Here is a 23,653-nt window from a genome sequence, read left to right as displayed (position 1 = left end):
TTTATTCATGTAAGAAAAGAAGATCACACACTGCACAACTCAAATTTTTACATATTTAATAAATAGTGTGTGAGGTGTTAATTCATTTTGTCATGTTTTCTTGTGTTGAGAATTTTTTTTTTGTACCCTTTTATTCACATGCTCTGTGACTCTGTTTCTATCTTGTTATCAGGCATTATGACAATGTGATTTGGACTGATAAGGAGTCACTTGCTGCATGTGTGTGGTAGTACAGCAGGTACAGCAGGTCTACTAATCAGAAGTATGGTGGTTTGATCTCTGGCTGCTCCAATCTGCATGCCTTGGGCAAAATACTAAATCTCAATTTACTCGTGTGAGTGTGTGAATGTTAGATAGAAAACACTTAAGCACTTAAGAAAAAGTGCTTGTATGAATTGGTGAATGAGGCATGTCGTATGTGTTCTCAGGTAGAGTAGAAATGCACTATATAAAAACCGTGTACATGTACCATTGGTTCAGAGTCACTGCAGCCACACTGTTGGGCGACTCAGTTCGCTGTGGGAATGTTTGAGCTATTTTATATGTGCTGCATACCACTTTGAGGTTGGCCTCCTGCAGTTTCCGAGCCCTCTCTTCCAACCTCTTTGCAAGAACAGCCAGCTCTGTGTTCTTTCTCCTCAGCCGCCTGACCTTCTCCTCAGTCTCTGGGGCACTGCTCTTCCGCTAAACAAAAAAGGGATGCAGCAAATGCTAACACAGCAGCGGCAAAAAAATAAATCACGCAGTTATTCAGAAAGGCTTAATAATGATTCAAATCTGCAAGTTGGAACTCAAACACCTGCATAAAATGACTGAAGAAAAGAAGCAAAGGGAGTTAGATCTTTTTGTTCACCGTCTGTGCACCTGGCCTACTTTCTTACAAAACCTTCACTCAAGTCTACACGCCCTCTGTTATATTTTTAGTCTTACCAGCAGACCATTCTCCTCCCTTAGTGTGGCACAAGTCTTCTCCAGCTCATCCAGGGCTCGCAGAAGTTCAGAATTCTGACGCACCAGGAACCCATAGTCAGTACCATTCTGGAAAAAACAAAATGACACCAAAAACAGATGCAGAGTTTACCATCTACTGCACAGCTGTTTGTTTTGTCTCCTTCAGTTAAAATGTGAAAATAAGGGATTGGTTTTCATTCTGGCTTAATCCATGTTTTATATCTAACATGCAGAAAACCTCCTCTGCTGTCAGCCACTGTTTACACAGCACTGTCTAATGGTGACTGACAGATGACATCTCACTGAAAAGGCTTTTCATTAGACCAACTCATTCAGTCCAGAACAGGCACTGATCACCTATTATAATAGACCAACTCAGCAGAAGAAGTGCTGTCTCCTATTCTGCAACACTGCATCATGAAGAAGAAGACAAAAATCTTGAGATAGCCTACAACCTTTTCCACCCGTCACATTCTCATATAACAACTTAGCTTCTTCCTTGAAATGCCCATTAAAAAAAACAAATACACAAATTAACTGATACTTTAACTCTCTTAAGCAATTTTTGATTTTAGCTGTCCCTCCTAATGACCCAAAGCCACTTTAGTGCTAAGCTCATCTTTGTTACAGAGATTTTTGCTAACTCTGAATTTTTATGTTTTGGGCTATAAGCCGCTACTTTTTGCACAAGCTTTGAACCCTGCGGCTTTTAGTCAGGTGCGTCTTTTCTATGGATCGTCCATGATTTTTGTGATATCGTAAGAGGATTTGTTTTGGTTGTTCCGCTGTTGTACGGCACTACGTTGCCTGGCGGAAGGGCATGTGATCAGACACACAAGAGTACAAGAGTGGTATGCTGGTCACATGTCCGTCCGTAGCGCGAAAGATAAACTTGATTAGCAAGAGCAAGAGGGGTATTACAGGAGCAAAGGAAGCTTTCATTCACAAACCCTCAGTATGGCAAACAAAAGAAATGCATATGATGCAGCTTTCAAATTAAAGGCAGTCGATTTGGCACTCAGCAAGGGAAATAGAGCTGCTGCACGTACCCTTGGTATAAACGAATCAATGGTGAGACGTTGGAGACGCCAGCGTGATGAACTGGCTCTGTGCAAAAAGACGAAAAAAGCTTTCACAGGAAATAAGAGCAGATGGCCCAAACTTGAAGACTGTATTGAAGACTGGGTGAACACACAGAGAGCAAACGGGCGAGGTGTTTCAACAGTGCAGATCCAACTAAAAGCCAAAACAGTCGCCAACAGTCGAAGATAGAAAATTTCAGAGGTAGTGCCGTTGACATTTGACCTGCCCCTCACTAGGACTGTTAACAAGCAAGGCGAATCAACCATCACGGTGAGAACCACTGGCCATGAGAGAATGAATTTCACTTGTGTGCTGGGCTGCACAGCATCAGGGTTTAAACTTCTGCCAATGGTGATCTTTAAGCGGATGACTATGCCAAGAGAAGAGATCCCAAGCGGCATCTCTGTTAAGGTCAACAAGAATGGGTGGATGGTGGAAAGCGTAATGAAGGAATGGCTGCAAGAGTGCTATGGAGAAGTGTGAAAACATCCACGATCACCAAAGGATTTCGAAGGGCTGGACTGCTGCGTGATGGAGAGGAGGACACTGCCACGGCCCTTCAGAGGGTGTTCGACTCTGACACTGACAACGAGGATTTCTTTGGTTTTGAAAGTGACAACGAAGGAGAGAAGCGGAGAGTGGATGATGAAGCCATCCTGAGCCTGTTCGTTTCCGACACTGGAGAAGAGGACTTTATGGATTTTAGTGCGCAGGAAGAAGAGAAAGATGGTGGTGAATGACTGACTTTTCTTCTTGTTAAAGCCGTGTTACTGCACCTGAGCCTAAAAGGTAGGCCAAATCTCTTTTTCTGGTGTGCTGTAGGTTATTGTTATACACTACATTTGTTCCTCGTTTATAAAGCCCAGTACATGTTTCATACTTGTAATTACCGTTACTTGTGCATATACGTAAAAAGTTATGCAAATATGTACCGGTAACTTGTTTTTCAAAATATTAATACAAGGGATGTGGTCCCAAACAGCCATCTCTTTCCTGACAATTCCCTTTGTGCATATTCTCTTACATATGGTAAGTAAACATTAAAACACCTGCGGCTTTTAGTCAGGTGCGGCTAATGTATGTACAAAACAGGAGTTTCCCCTGATTTTAGCTTGTGCGGCTAATATTCAGGTGCGCTTTGTAGTCCAGGAAATACGGTACTAATTCTGCCACAACTTTTTATTTATTTGGTTATATTTTAACACAATTTATGCTGAGAAATTGTATTCTACAATCTGTCTATTTCCATAGTGTTTTCCCCCATTTTTTCTTTCTTTCTATAGAAGATGTTGGTTTCAAAATTACTTTAACAATAAATAAACCAAGTAAATGGGGTTCAGTTTTGTTTTTATTTCACAGTGTCTCAATTTTCTGAAATCAGGATGGCATGTCCCAGTCCTAATGTATATTTAATTGTTGTATTCAGGTGTTATATTTTAAGTTACCATGAGGTTTATAAAGTGTAATTAGGTGCTGCAGTAATATTGCTGTGAGCTTGTGAGGGGCAGCTGAACAAATCAGCAGTCAATGTGGCAGAAAGTCAATGTGGTGATCAAGTCTGTCATGGGTGTTTAGCAGCCACATGGTTGAAGCCTGGAAGAGAGGAAAACCTCAGATTGGTTGTTCATCTAAATGGAAGTGATACCACCCTGCCTCTGTGCCAGAGATGCTCTAAATGAGCCCTGAGGCTCAGACGTAAAGGTTGAGATTAGAGCTGCTGCCCACAAATGCAATGATTGCATCTAGAGCAGATGAACAGATAGCTATAAACCCAACAAAAGCTCCATCCTTACTGTAATGCAGCACATTTACATAATCTGAGTTTGGCTGCTCACATATAAGGAAAAAGCAGTTATAACTGAGACAGATATTAGCCATGGAAGATCCCAAGCATATGCTAAACTAGTATGAAATAGTCTGCCCACGGTTACCCAATGACAGCAGCAAAAAAAGACTGTGACATATTTCAGGTACTGTAAGAAGCATGCAGAAGTCTCCATGTGTGGAACACCTGCTTACCAATATGTCTACGTAAAACTCCTTATTATTAACCTAAAACCACCCTCTTTTGTATCACCACAGACAATAGGAAAACATCCTCATGACACAGTTCAGATTAAAAAAGTGAAACAAACACTAAACAATCATGCAGCCATCATCTCATTTATGTTGTCTTGGTAACTGCAGCAGACAGGTGATCAAATGGCTCCCTGGTGGGATTTTAATGCTACTGTACCTATTACTGAAGTCAACACTAATGGCCAGCTGTTTACTAAGACAGCAGCTGAGGCTCCTGTGCTCATAAAACAATGGAGATGCTGTCTACCTGGTTAGCGGGTTACTAACTACTATTTATTTTCAGAATCTGGTTGAAAAAAACCCCCACAAAACCAAAAAGGAATGTGTGGCATTGGGTTACTAGATAAGGCATGATTTAGCTATAAATACAAATGTGCTTCTAAATTAGTTGTGAAAAGCTTGCAGTCAAAGCACGATCTGATCAGTGCAGGGGAAAAAAGATGCATCACGGACGGTTCTTATAATCAATACAGGCATAGAGTCAGCAAGTACATTCCCCTTAAACCTGAATGTCCTCTTTGAACTAAGCTGGCATGATCCAAGACAAAATGAATTTTATTATTCACAAGTCTGACTTAAATATTTGAGACGTGAACTGCTTAAGCTGTTTCAAAACTTCACATTTAAGAGGATAACATCAAGATTTTCCAAAGCAAACTGTGGTTTTGAGAAAACAATGCATTTTTCTGCAATAACCATTCAGGGTAGTTAAATTTAGTGACTCTCTCCTTCTGACATCTGCTGCTTTTACATATAAAACAAAAAAACTCTTGCAGTATAGTCATTCATGTTTTCCCACATGTTTCTTTCTTTCAGATCAAGTTCACAGTTCATAAATAAATGCAGAAAATCCCTGCAATCCTTCATCAGAGTGTTTCCACCCAGAGGAAAATATGCTATAACCCTATAATACTCTTTAGTAAAGGTAGCACAATAGCTAACCAAAGTTTAAAGAACAGATAAAAAAAAAATTGTGAGCAACACTTCATTCTCAGACTCTGTGCTTGCTGATGACACATGAATTTTTCAGGGACACACGGACAATGCCTATTATTATATAACTGTCTCAGGCTGACTTATCTATTGAGCCATACAGTTAGACATAAAAAAGTACTCTTATGGAAAAAAAAATCCATCAATCCATCGTCAAATCTGTCTTAGAATCCAAAATATATTAATTATTTTCAAGGTATAAACTTACATATGAAAAAAACCTATGATATTTAGCAAAATTTGATAATACTTCAGCATTGCACTAACATAAAAAGATGGAACACATCTTTATTAGAGCTCTGGTAGTCTAGAAAGGAGTGAGGTTAATATAGCTTTGGGAAAAGTGAAAAATAGGAATGAAGGTCCAATCTACAAACTACAGTAACTCCTTGGTTATGCAGGAAGTAGTAAACTACTACAGTCATGTGAAAAAGAGATTAAGCACACCCCACGATCCAGTAGCTTATAGAACCAACTTACACAGCAGTAAATCAAAGTATTGATTTTCAGTTTGACTTGATCAGTCTTACACATTGTTGTGGAGAAAATTTTAACCACTCTTCTTTTTACAGCATTGTTTCAGTTTATTGAGGCTTGGGGGCAACTCATTTAAGGTTTCACTAGAGCATTTCACTGTGTTTGACAGTTGGTTTGGGCTCCTATTGTTGTGCATCTCCGCTTTGGTCACACTGATAATTAATGTGTGTATTTGATTAATAGTACGCTAAAGAAGTGTACTTACTGCTTCAAGTGTACTTAGTTTTCCACAGCATTGCACAGTCCTATGAAAATCTATGTGCACATGATAAAAATTGAGGCATTAAAATGCCTTTTCTTTGCCTGTAAAATAATAAATATATCTGTACAATCTGCTTTATAAAAATAAAAGCTGCTCATTCTTGCCTATGATGACATTGTTCAGTTTTTATTTGTCATATGCAAGTTAGCACAGGGTCAACATTGCAATGAAATGTATTTGACGAGCAAAAGTCACTCAGCAGAATGGTACAGTAGAAGAAAAATAAATAGAAAAATAGTAAAGAGTAAAATATTAATGAGACGCAGTAAAGAGAAAAGAGATTTTTCAGTTAAGTGACTAAATATATATGTATATATAAATATATGTACATACTAGTGATTAAATAAAGAAAATCTTGAATAGGAATGTGATGGGGGGGGGGAGCAGATGGGATATTGCACAGGAATGAGCAGCAGTACTGAACAGTACAAAAGTTTTTTAGTGGTACTTATTACAGTATTGCACTTTTTTTAAAATATAAATATCAATATAAATATCAGTAAAGTGGAGTGACCAGTGCAGATTAAACAGAGTACTTGTGAAACTGCAGGGTAGCTTCTGAGTGCGTCCTGTGGACTGTGTTGTGTGTGTTTAAGTGTTGTGGTTGAGGTGTCGTATGGCTTGATGGTTAAGTCTTGTAGTCCGAGCAGACAGACTCCTGTAACGTCTGCCAGATGGTAACAAGGAGAACAGCTGATGTGCTGGGTGGCTGTGGTCCTTGATGATGCTGTGTGCTTTACGGAGGCATCGCTGAAGATAAATGTCCTGAATGGCCAGTGATGTGCTCTGCTGCCTTCACTACCCTCTGTAGTGATATACGGCTGCTGGGAGAGCAGCTTCCATACCAAACTGTAATGCAGCTCGTCAGCAAGCTCTCGATCGCACACCTGTAGAAATTTGAGGTGATATTCGCGTTCATGCCAAACTTCCTCCGCCTCCTCAGGAAGTAAAGCTGCTGGCAAGCTTTCCTGATTGCAATGTCTGTGTGAAGGGTCCAGGAGAAGTCCTCGGTGATGTTGACTCCAAGGAATTTGAAGCTGCTGACCTTTTCGACCTTGACACCGTTGATGTGGATGGGCTGGTGTTCCCTGACTGGTCGTTTCCGGTAGTCCACTATCATTTCTCTAGTTTTGCTGATGTTGAGAGTCAGGTTATTTTCCAGACACCACTCGTACAGTGCCATCACCTCCTCTCTATAGGCCAGGGCTGCCCAATCCCAGTCCTCGAGAGCTACTATCCTGCAGCTTTTAGATACATCCCTACTCCAACACAGCTGAATCAAATGGTTTGATTACCTCTTCAGCATGCCATCGTGTTTGGCAAAGGCCTGATAACAAGCCATTCATTTGATTCGGGTGTGTGGGAACAAGGATGCATCTAAAAGCTGCAGGACGGTAGCTCTCGAGGACCGGGATTGGGCACCCCTGCTATAGGCCGTCTCATCGTTGTCTGTGATGAGGCCTATGATGGTTGTGTCATCCGCAAACTTGATGATGATGTTGGACTTGTGTTTAGCAACACAGTCGTGTGTGAACAGGGAATATAGGAGGGGGCTAAGCACACAACCCTGTGGCGTACCTGTGTTTAGGATGAGTGGTGAGGAGGTGTGCTTACCAACTCTCACCACCTGGGGCCTGTTTGTGAGGAAGTTTAGAATCCATCTGCAGATTGGTGTTTCCAGCCCAAGGTCGACGAGCTTCGTGGCAAGTTTTGAGGGGATGATGGTGTTAAATGCCGAGCTGTAGTCGATGAAGAGCATCCTTGCATATGTATTCCCTTTTTCCAGGTGAGTGAGGGTGGTGTGCATTGCCAGAGCGATGGCATCCTCCATGGCTCTGTTTGTCCGATAGGCAAACTGAAGAGGGTCCAGTGTGTCAGGGAGGGAGGAGCAGATGTGACCTTTGACCAGCCGCTCCAGGCACTTCATGATGACGGATGTCAGTGCAACAGGACGGTATCATTCAGACAGGAGACCACTGATTTTTTGGGAACAGGAATGATGGTGGATGCTTTGAGGGACGTGGGGACCACTGACTGCCTCAGGGAGAGGCTGAAGATGTTGGTGAACACGTCTGCCAGCTGGTCGGCACACACTCTGAGAAGCCGGCCCGGGATGCCGTCCGGTCCTGGAGCTATGTGAAGATTGACCTTTTTAAAAGTCCATCTCACAGCTTCTGTTTTCAGAGTTAAAGTTACAGCCTCACTGTCCTCCTGAGGGTAGAGGATCTGCTCTCTGTTGTCTGCATCAAAACGAGCATAGAAGTTGTTGAGCTCGTCTGCGAGAGATGCAGTGGGCTGAACAATGACTGTGTTGTCCTTCTTGTAGTCATTAATGCAGCGCATTCCATTCCACAGTCGCCTGGTGTCAAAGCTGTGGTAGCTGGACTCCATTTTGTCCCCGTATTCCTTTCTGGCCTTTTTTATAGACTTTCGGAGGTCATACCTGGCTGCTTTATATGCATCAGGATCCCTGGAGTTAAAGGCAGAGGTCCGCACTTTTAGCTTGGCACGAACATCTTTATTTACCCAGGGTTTCTGATTTGGATATATGCGGACAGTGGTTTTTGTGATGGTATCATCCATGCACTTTCCAATATATCCAATGACAGAGTCTGTGAGTTCATTGATGTTGCCATCAGCTGCATCCACAAATATCTGCCAGTCAGTTGTGTCAAAGCAGTCCTGTAGGACCTCCTCAGCCTCACTGTCCCATTTGTAGATGACCTAGCAGCAGAATGGAACAATGGTTCTGCCTTACCAAAAGCTGGGCGGGGGAGGGGTTTGTAGCACTCTTTGAATGGAGTGTAACAATGGTCCAGTGTTTGATCACCTCTTGTGGGGAAGGAGATGTGCTGATAGTATTTGGGGAGAACCTTCTTCATGTTGGCTCTGTTGAAGTCTCCCAGCAAAATAAAGGTAGCTTCTGGATTTTTGTTCTCAAGTCCAGTAATGATATAGTTCGTCCATTCGTCCATTGGGGAATAAAAGCAGCTAATTTTATAATGCTGAAGCTCTAAAATGATCTCTAAAAGAAGCTATTGTATCCCACATCACTTTCTCAGATTCCAGTTGATGAGTTTACATTGTAAAAAGTGTAACAAATATCTGTTTGTGGCCCTTAGACTGGCAGGCTATCAAACATTCTTTGTATGATAAGAAGGCACAAAGAGTGTTAGCCTCAGTTCACAGATACATTTTTGTGTCCTTGAGAGTTACTTTTCCATCACTTAGAGAAGTCGACCAGTCCCAGCGTCCCAATCTTCCTCTAAGGACAGCCATGCTAGAGTCTAATCAATCACCTAAGAGGAAGCCAGCCAGCGTGAACTCAGCCTCCAGTTGGCTCCATTCTGATTCTAACGATCTTGGAGTCTGTCCATGTCACGTAATGGTTCATTGGGAATCATGCTCAGAAATGCACCGGAAGCTTTCTGTGGGCATGATGTTTGCAAACTACAACCAATCAAACTCCTGCTTTTCTCAGTGCCACAGAAAAGGACTGCAGGTGGCGAGGTTTACCCAGACCTAGGATACGTACTGTATTAACATTCAGGCAGCAGTGTCGTTTCCACATAGGCCTGGCTCAGGAAAGCAAGGCAGATGTAACTCGGTCACAAGAGGGCATGGATCTCTACACCAATGTCTGTCAGCAGATATTGAGCCCCGGGCAGGACAGACGGAGCGGTCTCCTTGTGCTCTGTTTGAATCTTTTTGAATATATTTATTACTGCACACATATATCTTAGGGGTTCCCAGTAATAAAAAAGCATACTGTTACAGTCTACAGCCTGTAAAGTCACAAAAAGCATTAACTTTTTTTCCCCCTCAGTTGTATTTATTAGTAGTGTTTTCAGAACGTAATATCTTTCAGTAAAAAAAAAAAATTTAAATGTTCAACTACAGCAAAAAATATTTTATCTGTAATTTAATTCAATATTAAGGAAGGCTTTATGAGACTCATTCAACAAGTCCATTCTTATTAAATTGCATTAAACTGAAAGCTTATATAGCACTTTTATTGACTGCAGCTCTGTGACAACACTTTATGCTGTAAAAAAGTAATAATAATAATAATAACAATAATGATAAAAATAATAATATACAGTGGGGCAAAAAAGTATTTAGTCAGCCACCGATTGTGCAAGTTCCCCCACTTAAAATGATGACAGAGGTCAGTAATTTGCACCAGAGGTACACTTCAACTGTGAGAGACAGAATGTGAAAAAGAAAAATCCATGAATTCACATGGTAGGATTTGTAAAGAATTTATCCGTAAATCAGGGTGGAAAATAAGTATTTGGTCAATAACAAAAATACAACTCAATACTTTGTAACATAACCTTTGTTGGCAATAACAGAGGTCAAACGTTTACTATAGGTCTTTACCAGGTTTGCACACACAGTAGCTGGTATTTTGGCCCATTCCTCCATGCAGATCTTCTCGAGAGCAGTGATGTTTTGGGGCTGTCGCCGAGCAACATGGACTTTCAACTCCCGCCACAGATTTTCTATGGGGTTGAGGTCTGGAGACTGGCTAGGCCACTCCAGGACTTTCAAATGCTTCTTACGGAGCCACTCCTTTGTTGCCCGGGCGGTGTGTTTTGGATCATTGTCATGTTGGAAGACCCAGCCTCGTTTCATCTTCAAAGTTCTCATTGATGGAAGGAGGTTTTGGCTCAAAATCTCACGATACATGGCCCCATTCATTCTGTCCTTAACACGGATCAGTCGTCCTGTCCCCTTGGCAGAAAAACAGCCCCATAGCATGATGTTTCCACCCCCATGCTTCACAGTAGGTATGGTGTTCTTGGGATGCAACTCAGTATTCTTCTTCCTCCAAACACGACGAGTTGAGTTTATACCAAAAAGTTCTACTTTGGTTTCATCTGACCACATGACATTCTCCCAATCCTCTGCTGTATCATCCATGTGCTCTCTGGCAAACTTCAGATGGGCCTGGACATGCACTGGCTTCAGCAGCGGAACACGTCTGGCACTGCGGGATTTGATTCCCTGCCGTTGTAGTGTGTTACTGATGGTGACCTTTGTTACTTTGGTCCCAGCTCTCTGCAGGTCATTCACCAGGTCCCCCCGTGTGGTTCTGGGATCTTTGCTCACCGTTCTCATGATCATTTTGACCCCACGGGATGAGATCTTGCGTGGAGCCCAAGATCGAGGGAGATTATCAGTGGTCTTGTATGTCTTCCATTTTCTGATGATTGCTCCCACAGTTGATTTTTTTCACACCAAGCTGCTTGCCTATTGTAGATTCACTCTTCCCAGTCTGGTGCAGGTCTACAATACTTTTCCTGGTGTCCTTCGAAAGCTCTTTGGTCTTGGCCATGGCGGAGTTTGGAGTCTGACTGTTTGAGGCTGTGGACAGGTGTCTTTTATACAGATGATGAGTTCAAACAGGTGCCATTCATACAGGTAACGAGTGGGGGACAGAAAAGCTTCTTACAGAAGACGTTACAGGTCTGTGAGAGCCAGAGATTTTCCTTGTTTGAGGTGACCAAATACTTATTTTCCACCCTGATTTACGAATAAATTCTTTACAAATCCTACCATGTGGATTCATGGATTTTTTTTTCACATTCTGTCTCTCACAGTTGAAGTGTACCTCTGGTGCAAATTACTGACCTCTGTCATTATTTTAAGTGGGGGAACTTGCACAATCGGTGGCTGACTAAATACTTTTTTGCCCCACTGTAGAATCTGTTTTGGCTTCAGGCAATTTCTCTTGTGCCTTCTCTAACTAAATGTACCACCCACATTGGGTAATTTCAGCAACCCTCATTGTGCACCATGACTTTTTATCCCACTGCTTCTTGTTTCCAAGCTATGTCCACCTTGGTCGATCATAACAGTCAGATGATACATCATACAAACAACTCAATGAGACCATCTTCTCTGATAAAATCCCAAACATTTTGTGCTACATGCATTTGGGTTTTGAAGCTCTCTCACTGTGCAACAGTCTGGACTAACATCCACCAATAACACCACTATTCATTCAAGTTTTCCATCTTTCAACTGATATAGCACACGATCACGAAGCTTAAGATGAACTGGGGTTTTTTTTCTATTACAAAAAATATAGACTTTTAGGTCTTTAAAATGACTACTCACTCACAGAAAATAGTTTCACACAAACACTGCCATACTTTCCTGTGCAGTGAAAGTGACTGTAAGTACGCCAAAGGAAGGGCAAACTCTGCCAATCACATGACTGTTACAGTTTTGCATCCCAGCAGATATTAGCATTACTGACCTTGTAAACAGAAGACAAAAGGGACAAAGAATACGTTTTTCAATTTTTTTCATTAATCCATATACACAACCTAATCAGACTAAAATGCAAGACAGTATACGGTTCAGTTTATTGAGTCATGGTTGGAGGTCTTGGTCAAACCCCCAACCCTGTGATTAGTGCCCCAGTCTGCTTCTCGTGTCAAACAACCCTAAAGTAACAATAAAAATGAAGTTTACAAGAGAAATCCAGCAGGATCTTATAAATGATCCCCTTGAATTGCTTTTATTAGTGAGAGCAAGCCAAAACTGACAAGGTTGAGCTTTTTAAAGAGAACAAGCTAAATTGCCTTCTGATTATCTGGGTCAGTTGGTGTTTTATATGCCTCTAAGGTTCGACATGAAAATGGGTTAGGGACTTTCTGGCCTGCCTCTCGTGGGGGTTTTACTGGAAACTCTTACCTAGGGAAGCAACACAAAAAATGCATAGAGAGACTAATTTATGATAAATAATCTTTGTACTGAAATAACTATTCTGAGCGTGTGACAGGTTTTATTTAGCACTCTTGTAAAAAAATATAAATATGTGAGGTGAGTCAAATAGGGAAGTATTAAAAACAGGTCATGTATATGAGAATAAACATTTTTTATTTATTCTTGGATTTAATGAACTTGTTTTATTAGCACTACTAAAAGATAAATATGCCGTTTACATGGCACCAATTTTCACCTTCTCCCTTTTAACCCCCTTTAACCCCATATTTCATTTCATTTCTCACTCAGCCCTCTTTAATATTTCATTTCACAGTTTTTCTGCTGCGATGTTTGCTGAACATATTAAAAACTACAATATTAGGCAAATATCAGTGCAGACATACAAATTCTGGGAATGGTAAACTAATATAAAAAAGTACAAGGACAGCAGAAGAGCATGTGTAGTAGATGATACATTTTATTAGATTTTTGAGACAAAAGAGGACTTTAGAAGATAGAACAGATCATTAAATGTTCAGAGATTTATTCTTACATATTCATAAGGTTGCAACAGCCAGATTGTTCTTTTGTCTTGTATCCATGGGGAGCTTTTGTACCAGAAACACCAACATCAGCATTTTTAGCTGAGCTAAAAATCTCCTGCTATAAGCCTCTGAGGAGACTACAAGACAAAGACACAGACGGGCAATGCTTTGCCTTTCTTAACTCTTTGCTGGGCTTAGATCATGCTTGCTGTCTTAGTGCTGACTAAGTAATAAATAAAGGGAAATAAACAAAAAAAGATAATAATAATAATAATGTGTATAATAATAATAATGAGCTGCATATGTTATGTCAATTCAGGTTAACGGTGATGTTTTTTTTATTCAATGTGCTTCACAGCTACCACAACACAAAAACTGATATACTTAAAAATAGCTGCCTCCCTAGCAAAATGTAGATTCATTTTTATAAACACTCACTCTACAACCTCCATGTACATGCTGCTGACTTTCATTCATTGGCATGAAGAAGGCAGCCTGCTGAATCTGGAAATGTGCCTTAATTAATAGAAGCCTCATGTGCTTCTAGCAATACTGGAAGAGGGAAAAGCCTCCGCCCACAGACCCAACCCTCAATCACTGAGCGGTTGCACAGACAACTCATAAACACAGCTTTAATTACCAGCGCAGGCGAGAAAAAGAAAAACGGTAATGATGGCTTGGGAATGGCAGCCCTTCTCCTGATGCAGATACTAATGGACTTTATGGTATCAGTGAAGTGGTACAATTTAAAGTCAAATTAGTGATGCTCCTTATCTTGGCCTGCAGTAACACGAGTGGTTTGCTAATGAGGTTGTGTAAACTGCTAAGTTGTCAAATACCCTCAAAAGACATGAATCTGAATCCCTTATTCCTTCAATTTTAACAGTATTATTATTTAACATGGTCCTGATTATCTGCAGATAAACCTGCTAATGCACAAAAATTATACACTTTTATCTGCACATAATTTTTATATCATTGGAAAGATCATTTCAAAGCTTGTGTTTTAAGAGTCACCAATATCTAACTCACTTACAGGACAAAAAAAACAGCAACAGCAACTGCGTAAGCATACTTGCAGCCTGTAGTACTGCAAAACTTAGGAAAGGCTGTTCAGCAAAGCTGAGGCTTTTCTCTTTAAAAAAAAAATATGAGAAGAGCAACAAAGCTGTTTGTGGCCTGGGGTGTTTTATAAACAGCAGCTCTTGCTCTACACTCATATATAAGTCATGAAGAAACCCTCTTTAGTGTCCTCTCAAATCCCTTCCTGTATTCATCACGACTCACCTCCCCCAGGGTACCTGACGGTGACAGATTAGGGGGTCCTCTCTCATACAGCAAGAACAAAGAGCCAACACAGGGCACCCCATTACTCCCCCCCACAAGGCGTCCGGCAATCTACCTCTAGCTCATACAAACGTCCACTGGGTGAGGTTGTGCAAAAACAAAATCCATTGTCTGGAGATAGCTGTTAGTCCCTTTTCATTTACCATATATGGAGGATAAAAAGAAGAATACATGTCCTTAATGTCCTTCACATGATCTGAACATTCTAGCTTACATCTGGCGATCAGACTAGAAATCCTGATGCAAGCACATATTATGATGTATTCATTCATGTTAATTTACCTCTGGAATCAGTAGCGATTCCATGTTTGATCCAAGTATAGACATAAATATAGAGGCCATGATGACTGTGTTTAACCATTTGGCAGATGACGACCACAGATGACCACAGTAATTAGATTGCATACAAGCACAGCTTTCCATTCATCTCAAAATCCCCAAATAAAAATGCCACAACCCCCTCGTCCCCCAGAGGCTTAATAAGGTGTCAGACATGCAGAGAACATCATCTGGCCTTTTAAAAAGGCAAACATGAAAAGAAGGAGGGGTCACTAAATTATTTCATTTAGTACAATGTCAGGAGAAAATGGACTGATGGGAGACAGTATGTAGTTGAGATGATTTGTGTCTCCTCCCACCCCTCCACGGGATCAATGCCAAGGGCGTCAAAAGAATCCTTCATCTTGTTGGAGAAAACTGCATATGCATACAAGCCCCTTAACCCCCTGCTATGGCCCACCAGCAAGCAACTTAATTTGAGGAAATTTGAAGAGAGTTTTTTACGGAATTTATATTTAAAACCTCATAGATACGTCATTATGTGGATTTATGAAGTGTAATGGAGATAGATTAAAGTGACTAGAGATCATGCTCATATATTCATATCCACAGCTCTGCTTATACTGTACATTAAAATTATGTCCATACTGTATTGCTTCCAAAACACAAACTCTGTGGTTTGTGTTGGACATCATGGTATTGAGTTTAGAAAATCAATATCAAAGAGACAACACAATGGCCACATGTGTATTCTTCCAAAATGCATACGCAACTGCGGTTAAACTGCCTATCTATCTGCAACCAAAGTGAGCAAATGACAACTATGGGCACACCATTCAGCCACTTTCATTCTACAGATTGTCCTGACCTCAACAAGCTGCAGTGCATTCAGCCAGAAATGGAAGTGTTTAAAATTAATTGAAAAATTCTTCCAACCAGGCCCACAAGGACCCTGTCGCTACTCTTGGAGTTGCCAAAAATCAACCCTCCTACTCTGTCATTGTCACAGCAGTTTCCCCCAGGCAGCATCTCATGACTTGGAGCCCACTGATGAATGAGTGAAAAATTCCCCAGGATTCCCAGAGACAGAGACAGGTCAGGTACAAACACAGTAAAGCATAGTTAGCTGTTGTTGAATATTTGCTTTCTCACTCTCTCGGTCACGTTAAAGAATGATTGGACTGTCCTTGACCTCAAGTGTTAACACAACATTGCTCTGCAGTACATTAGATCAGGCAAGATCAGCTTTAAAAGCAACCATTAAAAAAGAAAGATGGCAACACAATTTAGAAGCCAGGAAGCAGATAAACTGGGGTGGCTGTAACTCAGGTGGCAGAGCAGGTCAGCCACTAATCAGAAGGTCAGTGGTTCGATCCCAAGCTGCCTCCTGGCTGCATGCCAAATATCCTTGGGCAAGATACTAACCCCATGTTTGCCTACTGGTGGTGGTCAGAGGGCCCGGTGGCGCCAGTGTCCGGCAGCCTCGCCTCTGTCAGTGCGCCCCAAGGCAGCTGTGGCTACAATATAGCTTGCCATCGCCAGTGTGTGAATGGGTGAATGACTGAATGTAGTGTGAAGCGCTTTGGGGTCCTTAGGGACTAGAAAAGCGCTATACAAATGCAGGCCATTTACCATTTGCAGGCCATACTGAACAGTTTTAGAGTACAGGGCAAACTAGAGGCGGAGGCAAGTTTCGTGATGACAGAATTTTTCATATAATGTAGACTGGCTAGGAACAGACAAGGAAAGGTCAAGTCAGACAGGCTGGGGACCATGTCGCAATGTCCAAACACCACTTTAGTGCTCCACAACAAACATTAACAAGTCCTCGTACAAAAAATGCCCATCTGGTAGATTTTCCTGTAATGAAAGGCTGAGGTGACCTTTTTCTGATGACCACAGGATCAACAAAATGAGACTCCCTTTCATCCTGCAGGCTAAAAGCATTTCCCATTGTGAAGTAGAAAATAGGTAATCATGGGTTTAATCTTGCTAGCACGACCCAATGATGTAGAAATGTCACAGGCAGCAAAGAATGCTTGAAAAATGCCAAATACACAAGAGTGTGAATAGAGGCTGGCAGATGTAGGAGGAGGGATGACGAGATGCCCTATGTGTGATATAAGCTAAAGACTTAAAGAGGCAACCAGTGAAGAACTCTCTATAAATGAGCTAATGATTCAATCTTATCTGCAGGGGGGGGGGGAATGAGGGCATGAAAAAAAAGGTCAGGGAGCAAATGGGTTGAGCAAAGAAAGAAAAATGAATATAAACTTTAATGCTCCTGTCAAGTGTGAGATATGTAAATGATGTTCTTAGCTAATGGAGGATGTACACTAAAGACTGGCTGCAGTGCTGCAGAGAATTTCCAGCACTGCATAAGTTATGGTGTTTTCAGTTTTTAGAAGCTTTCTTTATATATTTCAGGCTTTGCCAGAGCAACTGAGTAAACCTGAGAAAACGTGTGAGGACACAACCCTACCCTACATATATAGTGTTGAACAGATACCCAGTCTACTGGGTCCACAATGTTAGTAAAAGCAGCGCAACGTTTGATCTCAGTTTCAGCCAGACAGCAGAGAGGGGGGCATTCATGTGCAGGCTGGTATATGGACTCTAGGGATTACCCCCCTATAAATTATTCGCAAGAAATAACATGGCTGGCCAATATAAAACACACACATTTCCACACATGGAGGAAATAAATCTTAAATTCGTGTTACATTTTTCTGGATTTCTTGATACAATTGTCGGAAAATCAACTGCTGTGACCGTGAAACTCCATGATTATTCCATAATCAATTTGCTGACTGAAAGAAAATCAATCAGCAGTCCTTCTGCTTCTTCTTCCTCCTCCTAGCGTTATTCCCACACTGCGGGGTCTGCTTTTCTGCAAAGCCGCCTCCATTCGGCCGATCTTCTTCACGTCGTCTTTGATTCGGTCCAGCCATCGCCTTTTTGGTCTGCCCCTTGGTCGCTGGTCTTGGGGGCTGAGTCGCAGTGCATTCTTGCCACTGAGTTTTCGTCACTTCTGACCACGTGCCCATACCATCGCAGTCGCGCTCGTTGCATCTTCTCCGTGATCGGCGCAATGCCCAGCCGCTTTTGGATGTTGATGTTCATGACGTGGTCCCATCGTGTCAGGCCCAGGCACCATCGCAGCATCCGCATTTCCACTGTGTGAAGGTCCTGTTCGTGCTTTGAGGTGGCCAGCCAACACTCTGATCCGTAAAGGGCCACAGGGCGCACTACGCTCTTTTAGATCTTCGACTTAAGGATGTCAGGCATTCATCGGTCGCACAGGACACCAGTGACTTGGCGCAACTTCATCCAGGGCGCATTGGGTCGTACGTCTGGCAGGATGTCGTCGTCATTGTTGATCATTGATCTGAGGTGCTTGAAGTGAGATAGATACCTTCGCCAGGTATTCTCCATTGATGCTGATGGTGCAGTCGGTTTGGGGGCCGGCTTCTAAGTACTCAGTCTTCTTGGTGTTCAACCTCAGCTCAAAATTCAGCTCTCGAATAATTTCAGATTCCCTTCTCACCATTCAGTTTCAGTTCTACAATTCAATTTCAAGTCCCAAAATTCCGTTTTTTGGAACTTACATCCGGTTCCGGTTCAAGCGCAGATTAATAGAACTACGTTTTACTAGCGGACCGAAAGTGTTACTGACGGGAATCTACAGCATCTTGAGCTGAATTAAGACTTCAGAAGTCATTCGTCATTCGTCATGTCGAATAGCGGATAAACTCTCAGGTTGGTAATAAATGTATTACATGTATAAGAACAAGCGTCATGTTAACAAATGATAGCCGTAAGGTAACTTTTATGCTTATTGTAGCTGCTAGCTAAAAACGCTAATTTAGCGTAGTTCGCCCTGAATTCAGCTTTGACAAACAAATATGATCGACTGTTTCTAGTAGAATTCCAAAGTTGTCATCTTGTACCCTCTCAGAGTACCCCCTCTGTATGCTTGCAGAGACCCCTACAGTAGGGAAACATGCAAAACGGTGTCCAAACCTTTGTATTTTAGCATTACTGGGTCACCTCTGTTTGAAGTGATATAATATGATATACAACTATCACTGTGTTTAACTACCATAATAATTCTTAGGGTACTGAGTGCATGCTTAATTAGATTTTTTTTTTTAAACATACTGCTCCATTAATATGTTTGACAGGCTGAAGTTGTCGGGGTCACCTCCTAAATCGACCATCTTTTACAGGTGTTTTGTGCCAGAAATGGCGTGTCCACTGAAGACTGAAGATACTGAATCTTTCATACGCCCCTTTCCATTCCGTTTCTTGAATGCACGCAATGTCGATGCGGCGGTTATTGAGAGTGTCGGCTAGTTCGCAGCTTCCTCCGGTTAATGTACCAACGTTCAGGGCACGGAGGCATAGTAATTGGGCTAGCTCCTTTGGCCTGACCCATCCACTGGCAGGTAGCACTCGTCCTCTTCTCACGTTGTTTGGGCGAGGACGACGCGCGTTGCCCTAGTATTCGTTTTCAAATTTTGAGTTGGCATTGCATTCGGTGTGACCGAAGAATACGCTGACTGGCGCATCGCTCCCCCTGACATCAATGACCCTCACCGCTGGCCAACTTCCCAATGGGTCATTGTTCCCAGCTGGCACCGTGAGGAGGTGGTGATGGGGTTTTGCCAGACCAATAAGCAGTCATTCTGCAAATCCATTAATTGTTTTGCAACAAAGAAAATGACCAGTTCTATGACTGGTGTTTCTCTGATGTACGATTATGGTAAATGGTAAATGGCCTGTATATATATAGCGCTTTACTAGTCCCTAAGGACCCCAAAGCACTTTACATATCCAGTCATCCACCCATTCACACACTGGTGATGGCAAGCTACATTGTAGCCACAGCCACCCTAGGGCGCACTGACAGAGGCGAGGCTGCCGGACACTGGCGGCACCGGGCCCTCTGACCACCACCAGTAGGCAACGGGTGAAGTGTCTTGCCCAAGGACACAACGACCGAGACTGTCCAAGCCGGGGCTCGAACCGGCAACCTTCCGATTACAAGGCGAACTCCCAACTCTTGAGCCACGATCGCCCCAAACAGGGCAATCACAATCACAGGGTTAATTAGTGAATTATTTTAATCACCTTTTTGCTTAGTGTTAAACTTTGAACGCTAGGCTCATTATCTTGTGAGTTTTTTTAAGTATTAAATTAATTACAGTCAGGGAAAAAAATATTTGAACCCCAGCTGATTTTGTAAGTTTGCCCACTAAAAATGAAATGGCCAGTCTATAATTTCAATGATTTATTTGAACAGTGAGAGACAGAACAATAACAAAAGAATCCAGAAAATGCATTTCAAAAAAGTTATAAATTAATTAACATTTTCATGAAGGAAATAAGTATTTGACACCCTATTGTTATGGCTGCCGTCGTGGGCTGGGGTTCTGACATGTAAATGTGAGTGTGCAGGTGCGCCTCCAGGAGTGGTGGATCCCGAAGATGGCGTGCCCAGATTGGATGATGATCTGGAGGCGGAGTATAAAACGTCAGGGTTGAGGACGGCAATCCATCCATCTTAGGTCTTACCCCAACCAGCTGGGGCTGCGACATGCCCTTCATGGGTTCATGGGTGATAAAAAAAAACATACTTAAAAAGTAAGTGCTTATGAAAAAATGATCAGGCAGTTAGACATAAATATGCTGACCAATGAATGCGTGCAGGCTTTTGCTGCAGGTCGCTGCAGCTGACTCTCTGAATCAGTGTCCTCCGGCGTTTTGTGAATCCAGGAGGAATTGGGGTGGATCGCCTTTTCAGTTGGGCAGTTTTCTCATGTTTTGTTAGGCAGGGAGGTAAGTGATTGTCATTTGGTTATGTTTCTTTAGGGATAGGCAAGCAGTCGCTCCTCTCAGCTGTTTTCCTTTTGTTTGTTATTTCGGCGTAGGTCCACCCCGAAGCCTGAGTGACTCCTGTGAAACCCGTTTTTGTTTCGTTCCTGTAAATAAACCATTTCTTATTTTAACTTATGTGTGATGTGCTGCTTGGGATCGAACTGGGGGTGGATCATTCCTCTTGTTGCGGTCGGGTCCCCTAGACCGGCTGCAACACTATCAATCAGGAAGATTTCCAACTCCCAGGTGTATTTCACACAAGTATAAAAGACAGCTGTTCATGGAAGCAATCAATCTTTCCAGATTCCAAACTCTGCACCATGGCCAAGACCAAAGAGATTTCCAAGGATGTCAGAACAAGATTGTGGACCTACACAAGGCTGGAAAGGGTGACAAGACCATCGCCAAGCAGCTGAGTGAGAAGGTGACAACAGCTGGTGTGATTATTCATAAATGGAAGAACCATAAAATAACTGCCAATTTCTGGAGCTCCACGCAAGATCTCACTTCGTAGAGTTTCAATGATAATGAGAAAGGTGTGAACCAACCCAAAACTACTCTGGAGGAATTTGTCAATGGGACACCAAGTCACCAAGAAAACCCTTGGTACCACTAAAATCCTGCAGTGCCAGCAAGATCCCCCTGCTCAAGAAAGCAGTACAGCACAGGCCCGTTTTGAAGTTTGCCACTGAACATCTCAATAATTCAGAGGAGGACTGGGTGAAAGTGTTGTGGTCAGATGAGAACAAAATCGAGCCATTTGGCATCAACTCAACTCGCCATGTTTGAAGGAGGAGAAATGTTGCCTATGACTCCAAGACCACTGACCCACCATCAAACATGGAGGTGGAAACTATATACTTTGGGGGTGTTTTTCTGCCAAGGGGACAGGACAACTGCACCGCATCAAAGAGAGGATGGATTGGACCATGTACCATCAAATCTTGGGTGAGAACCTCCTTCCCTCAGCCAGGCCATTGAAAATGGGTCGTGGGTGGGTATTCCAGCATGCCAATGATCCAAAACACATGGCCAAGGCAACAAAGGATTGGCTCAAGAAGAATCATATCAAGGCGTTGGATAGGCGAAGTCAGTCTCCAGACCATAATCCTATACAAAATCTGTGGAGGGAGCTGAAGGTTCGAGTTGCCAAACATCAGTCACGAAACATTAAAGACTTGGAGAGGATCTGCAAAGAGGAGTGGGACAAAATCCCCCCTGAGATATGTGCAAAACTTGTGGCTAACTACAAAACACATCTGATCTTTGTGCTTGCCAGGTTTTGCCACCAAGCACTAAAGCATATTTTGCAAAGGGATCAAATACTTATTTCATTCATGAAAATGCAAATTAATTTATAACTTTTTTAAATGCTTTTTTCCTACTATTGAAATTACAGACTAATCATTTCTTTGTTGGTAGGCAAACTTACAAAATCGGCAGGGTTTTAAATAATTTTTTCCCTTAGTGTATATTAATCATGTATATTATTACAATTCATAGACTCTAGTCAGATGGAGTGAAAACATCCTCTTTAAGACTGAATTAAGGAAGTTACAGTCAAATTTAGCATAAAATCAGATCTTTTGGGCAAACCAATTCGCTTTTAAGCCCAGTTGGACCAAACAGCGTTGCAGTTGACCTGCAAGGTGGGCGTCTAGACCTCTGATTGGTGTAGCACACAAATAAATGTGACCCAAGAATACCTCATAATAGATAATAGTAATACTGAATTGGAGACTCGGCTTCGCACCCTTGATTCACCCGTAGCTAGCCAGGCCCCTGTAGCTGGTGCAGCCGAAGATAACATAGGACCCGCTAGCTGCTCCCCGGCAAACCCCAAGCAGCTGGGGAAAGAGGGCAGCTGGGTGACAGTGAGGAGGGAGCATAAACAGAGATTTAAACAGAAGCCCCAGGTACACCACCAACCTGTTCATGTGTCTAACCGTTTTCCCCCACTCGGCGACACACCCACCGGGGGTCAAACTCTGGTAATTGGTGATTCTGTTCTCAGACATGTGAAGCTAGAGACACCGGCAACCATAGTCAATTGTCTTCCAGGGGCCAGAGCAGGCGACATTGAGGGAAATTTAAAACTGCTGGCTAAGGGTAAACATAAATTCAGTAAATAATTCACATCGGCAGTAATGACACCCGGTTACGCCAATCGGAGGTCACTAAAATCAATATTGAATCGGTGTGCAACTTTGCCAAAACGATATCGGACTCTGTATTTTTCTCTGGTCCCCTCCCCAATCAGACCAGGAGTGACATGTTTAGCCACATGTTCTCCTTAAATTGCTGGCTGTCTGACTGGTGTCCAAAAAACAATGTGGGCTTCATAGATAATTGGTAAACCTTCTGGAGGAAACCTGGTCTTGTCAGGAGAGATGGCATCCATCCCACTTTGGAGGGAGCAGCTCTCATTTCTAGAAATATGGACAAATTTATTAAACCCCCCAAAATATGACTATCCAGAGTTGGGATCAGGAAGCAGAGTTGCAGTCTTACACGCCTCTCTGCAGCTTCTCTCCTCCTGCTACCCCCCCAAAAACCCATCTCCATAGAGACTGTGTCAGCTCCCAAACAGACAAAAAACAAACTAAAAGCCAGCAATAAACAATTTAAACATAAAAAAATCACAAAGAAAGAACAAGACAGTATCCACATCTGAACCAAAGAGTAAAACAATGAAATGTGGATTATTAAACATTAGGTCTCTCTCCTCCTAGTCTCTGTTAGAACATGACTTAATAATTGATCAACAAACTGATTTACTTTGCCTTACAGAAACCTGGTTGCAGCAGGATGATGTTGGTTTAAATGAATCAATGAATCAACACTCCCGAGTCATTCTAACTACCAGAAATTTCGAAGCACAGTCGGCCTGTGCAGCAATTTTTCACACCAGCCTATTAATCAACAAAAGACCAATACAGACTTTTAATTCATTTAAAAGGTTTCTCTTCAGCACTGT

The 23,653-nt window shown here is 42.2% G+C and overlaps 1 protein-coding gene across 22 annotated transcripts in view; it reads right to left on the bottom strand.

The window, feature by feature from the left end:
• Positions 1–23,653, bottom strand: part of tspoap1 (TSPO associated protein 1) — a 76,570-nt gene that overhangs the window by 39,209 nt on the left and 13,708 nt on the right. For all 22 annotated transcript variants that reach the window (XM_026182657.1, XM_026182640.1, XM_026182643.1 and 19 more), the window contains 2 exons: positions 931–1,038; positions 556–684 (listed from right to left, as the gene is read on the bottom strand). In XM_026182657.1, coding sequence (XP_026038442.1) covers positions 556–684; positions 931–1,038 — 237 coding nt within the window. The remainder of the gene's footprint in view (positions 1–555; positions 685–930; positions 1,039–23,653) is intronic.

The sequence above is a fragment of the Astatotilapia calliptera genome, chromosome 10 (assembly GCF_900246225.1).
Source record: "Astatotilapia calliptera chromosome 10, fAstCal1.2, whole genome shotgun sequence".
Classification (NCBI taxonomy): domain Eukaryota; kingdom Metazoa; phylum Chordata; class Actinopteri; order Cichliformes; family Cichlidae; genus Astatotilapia; species Astatotilapia calliptera.
This window is presented reverse-complemented; position numbering and strand designations above follow the sequence as displayed.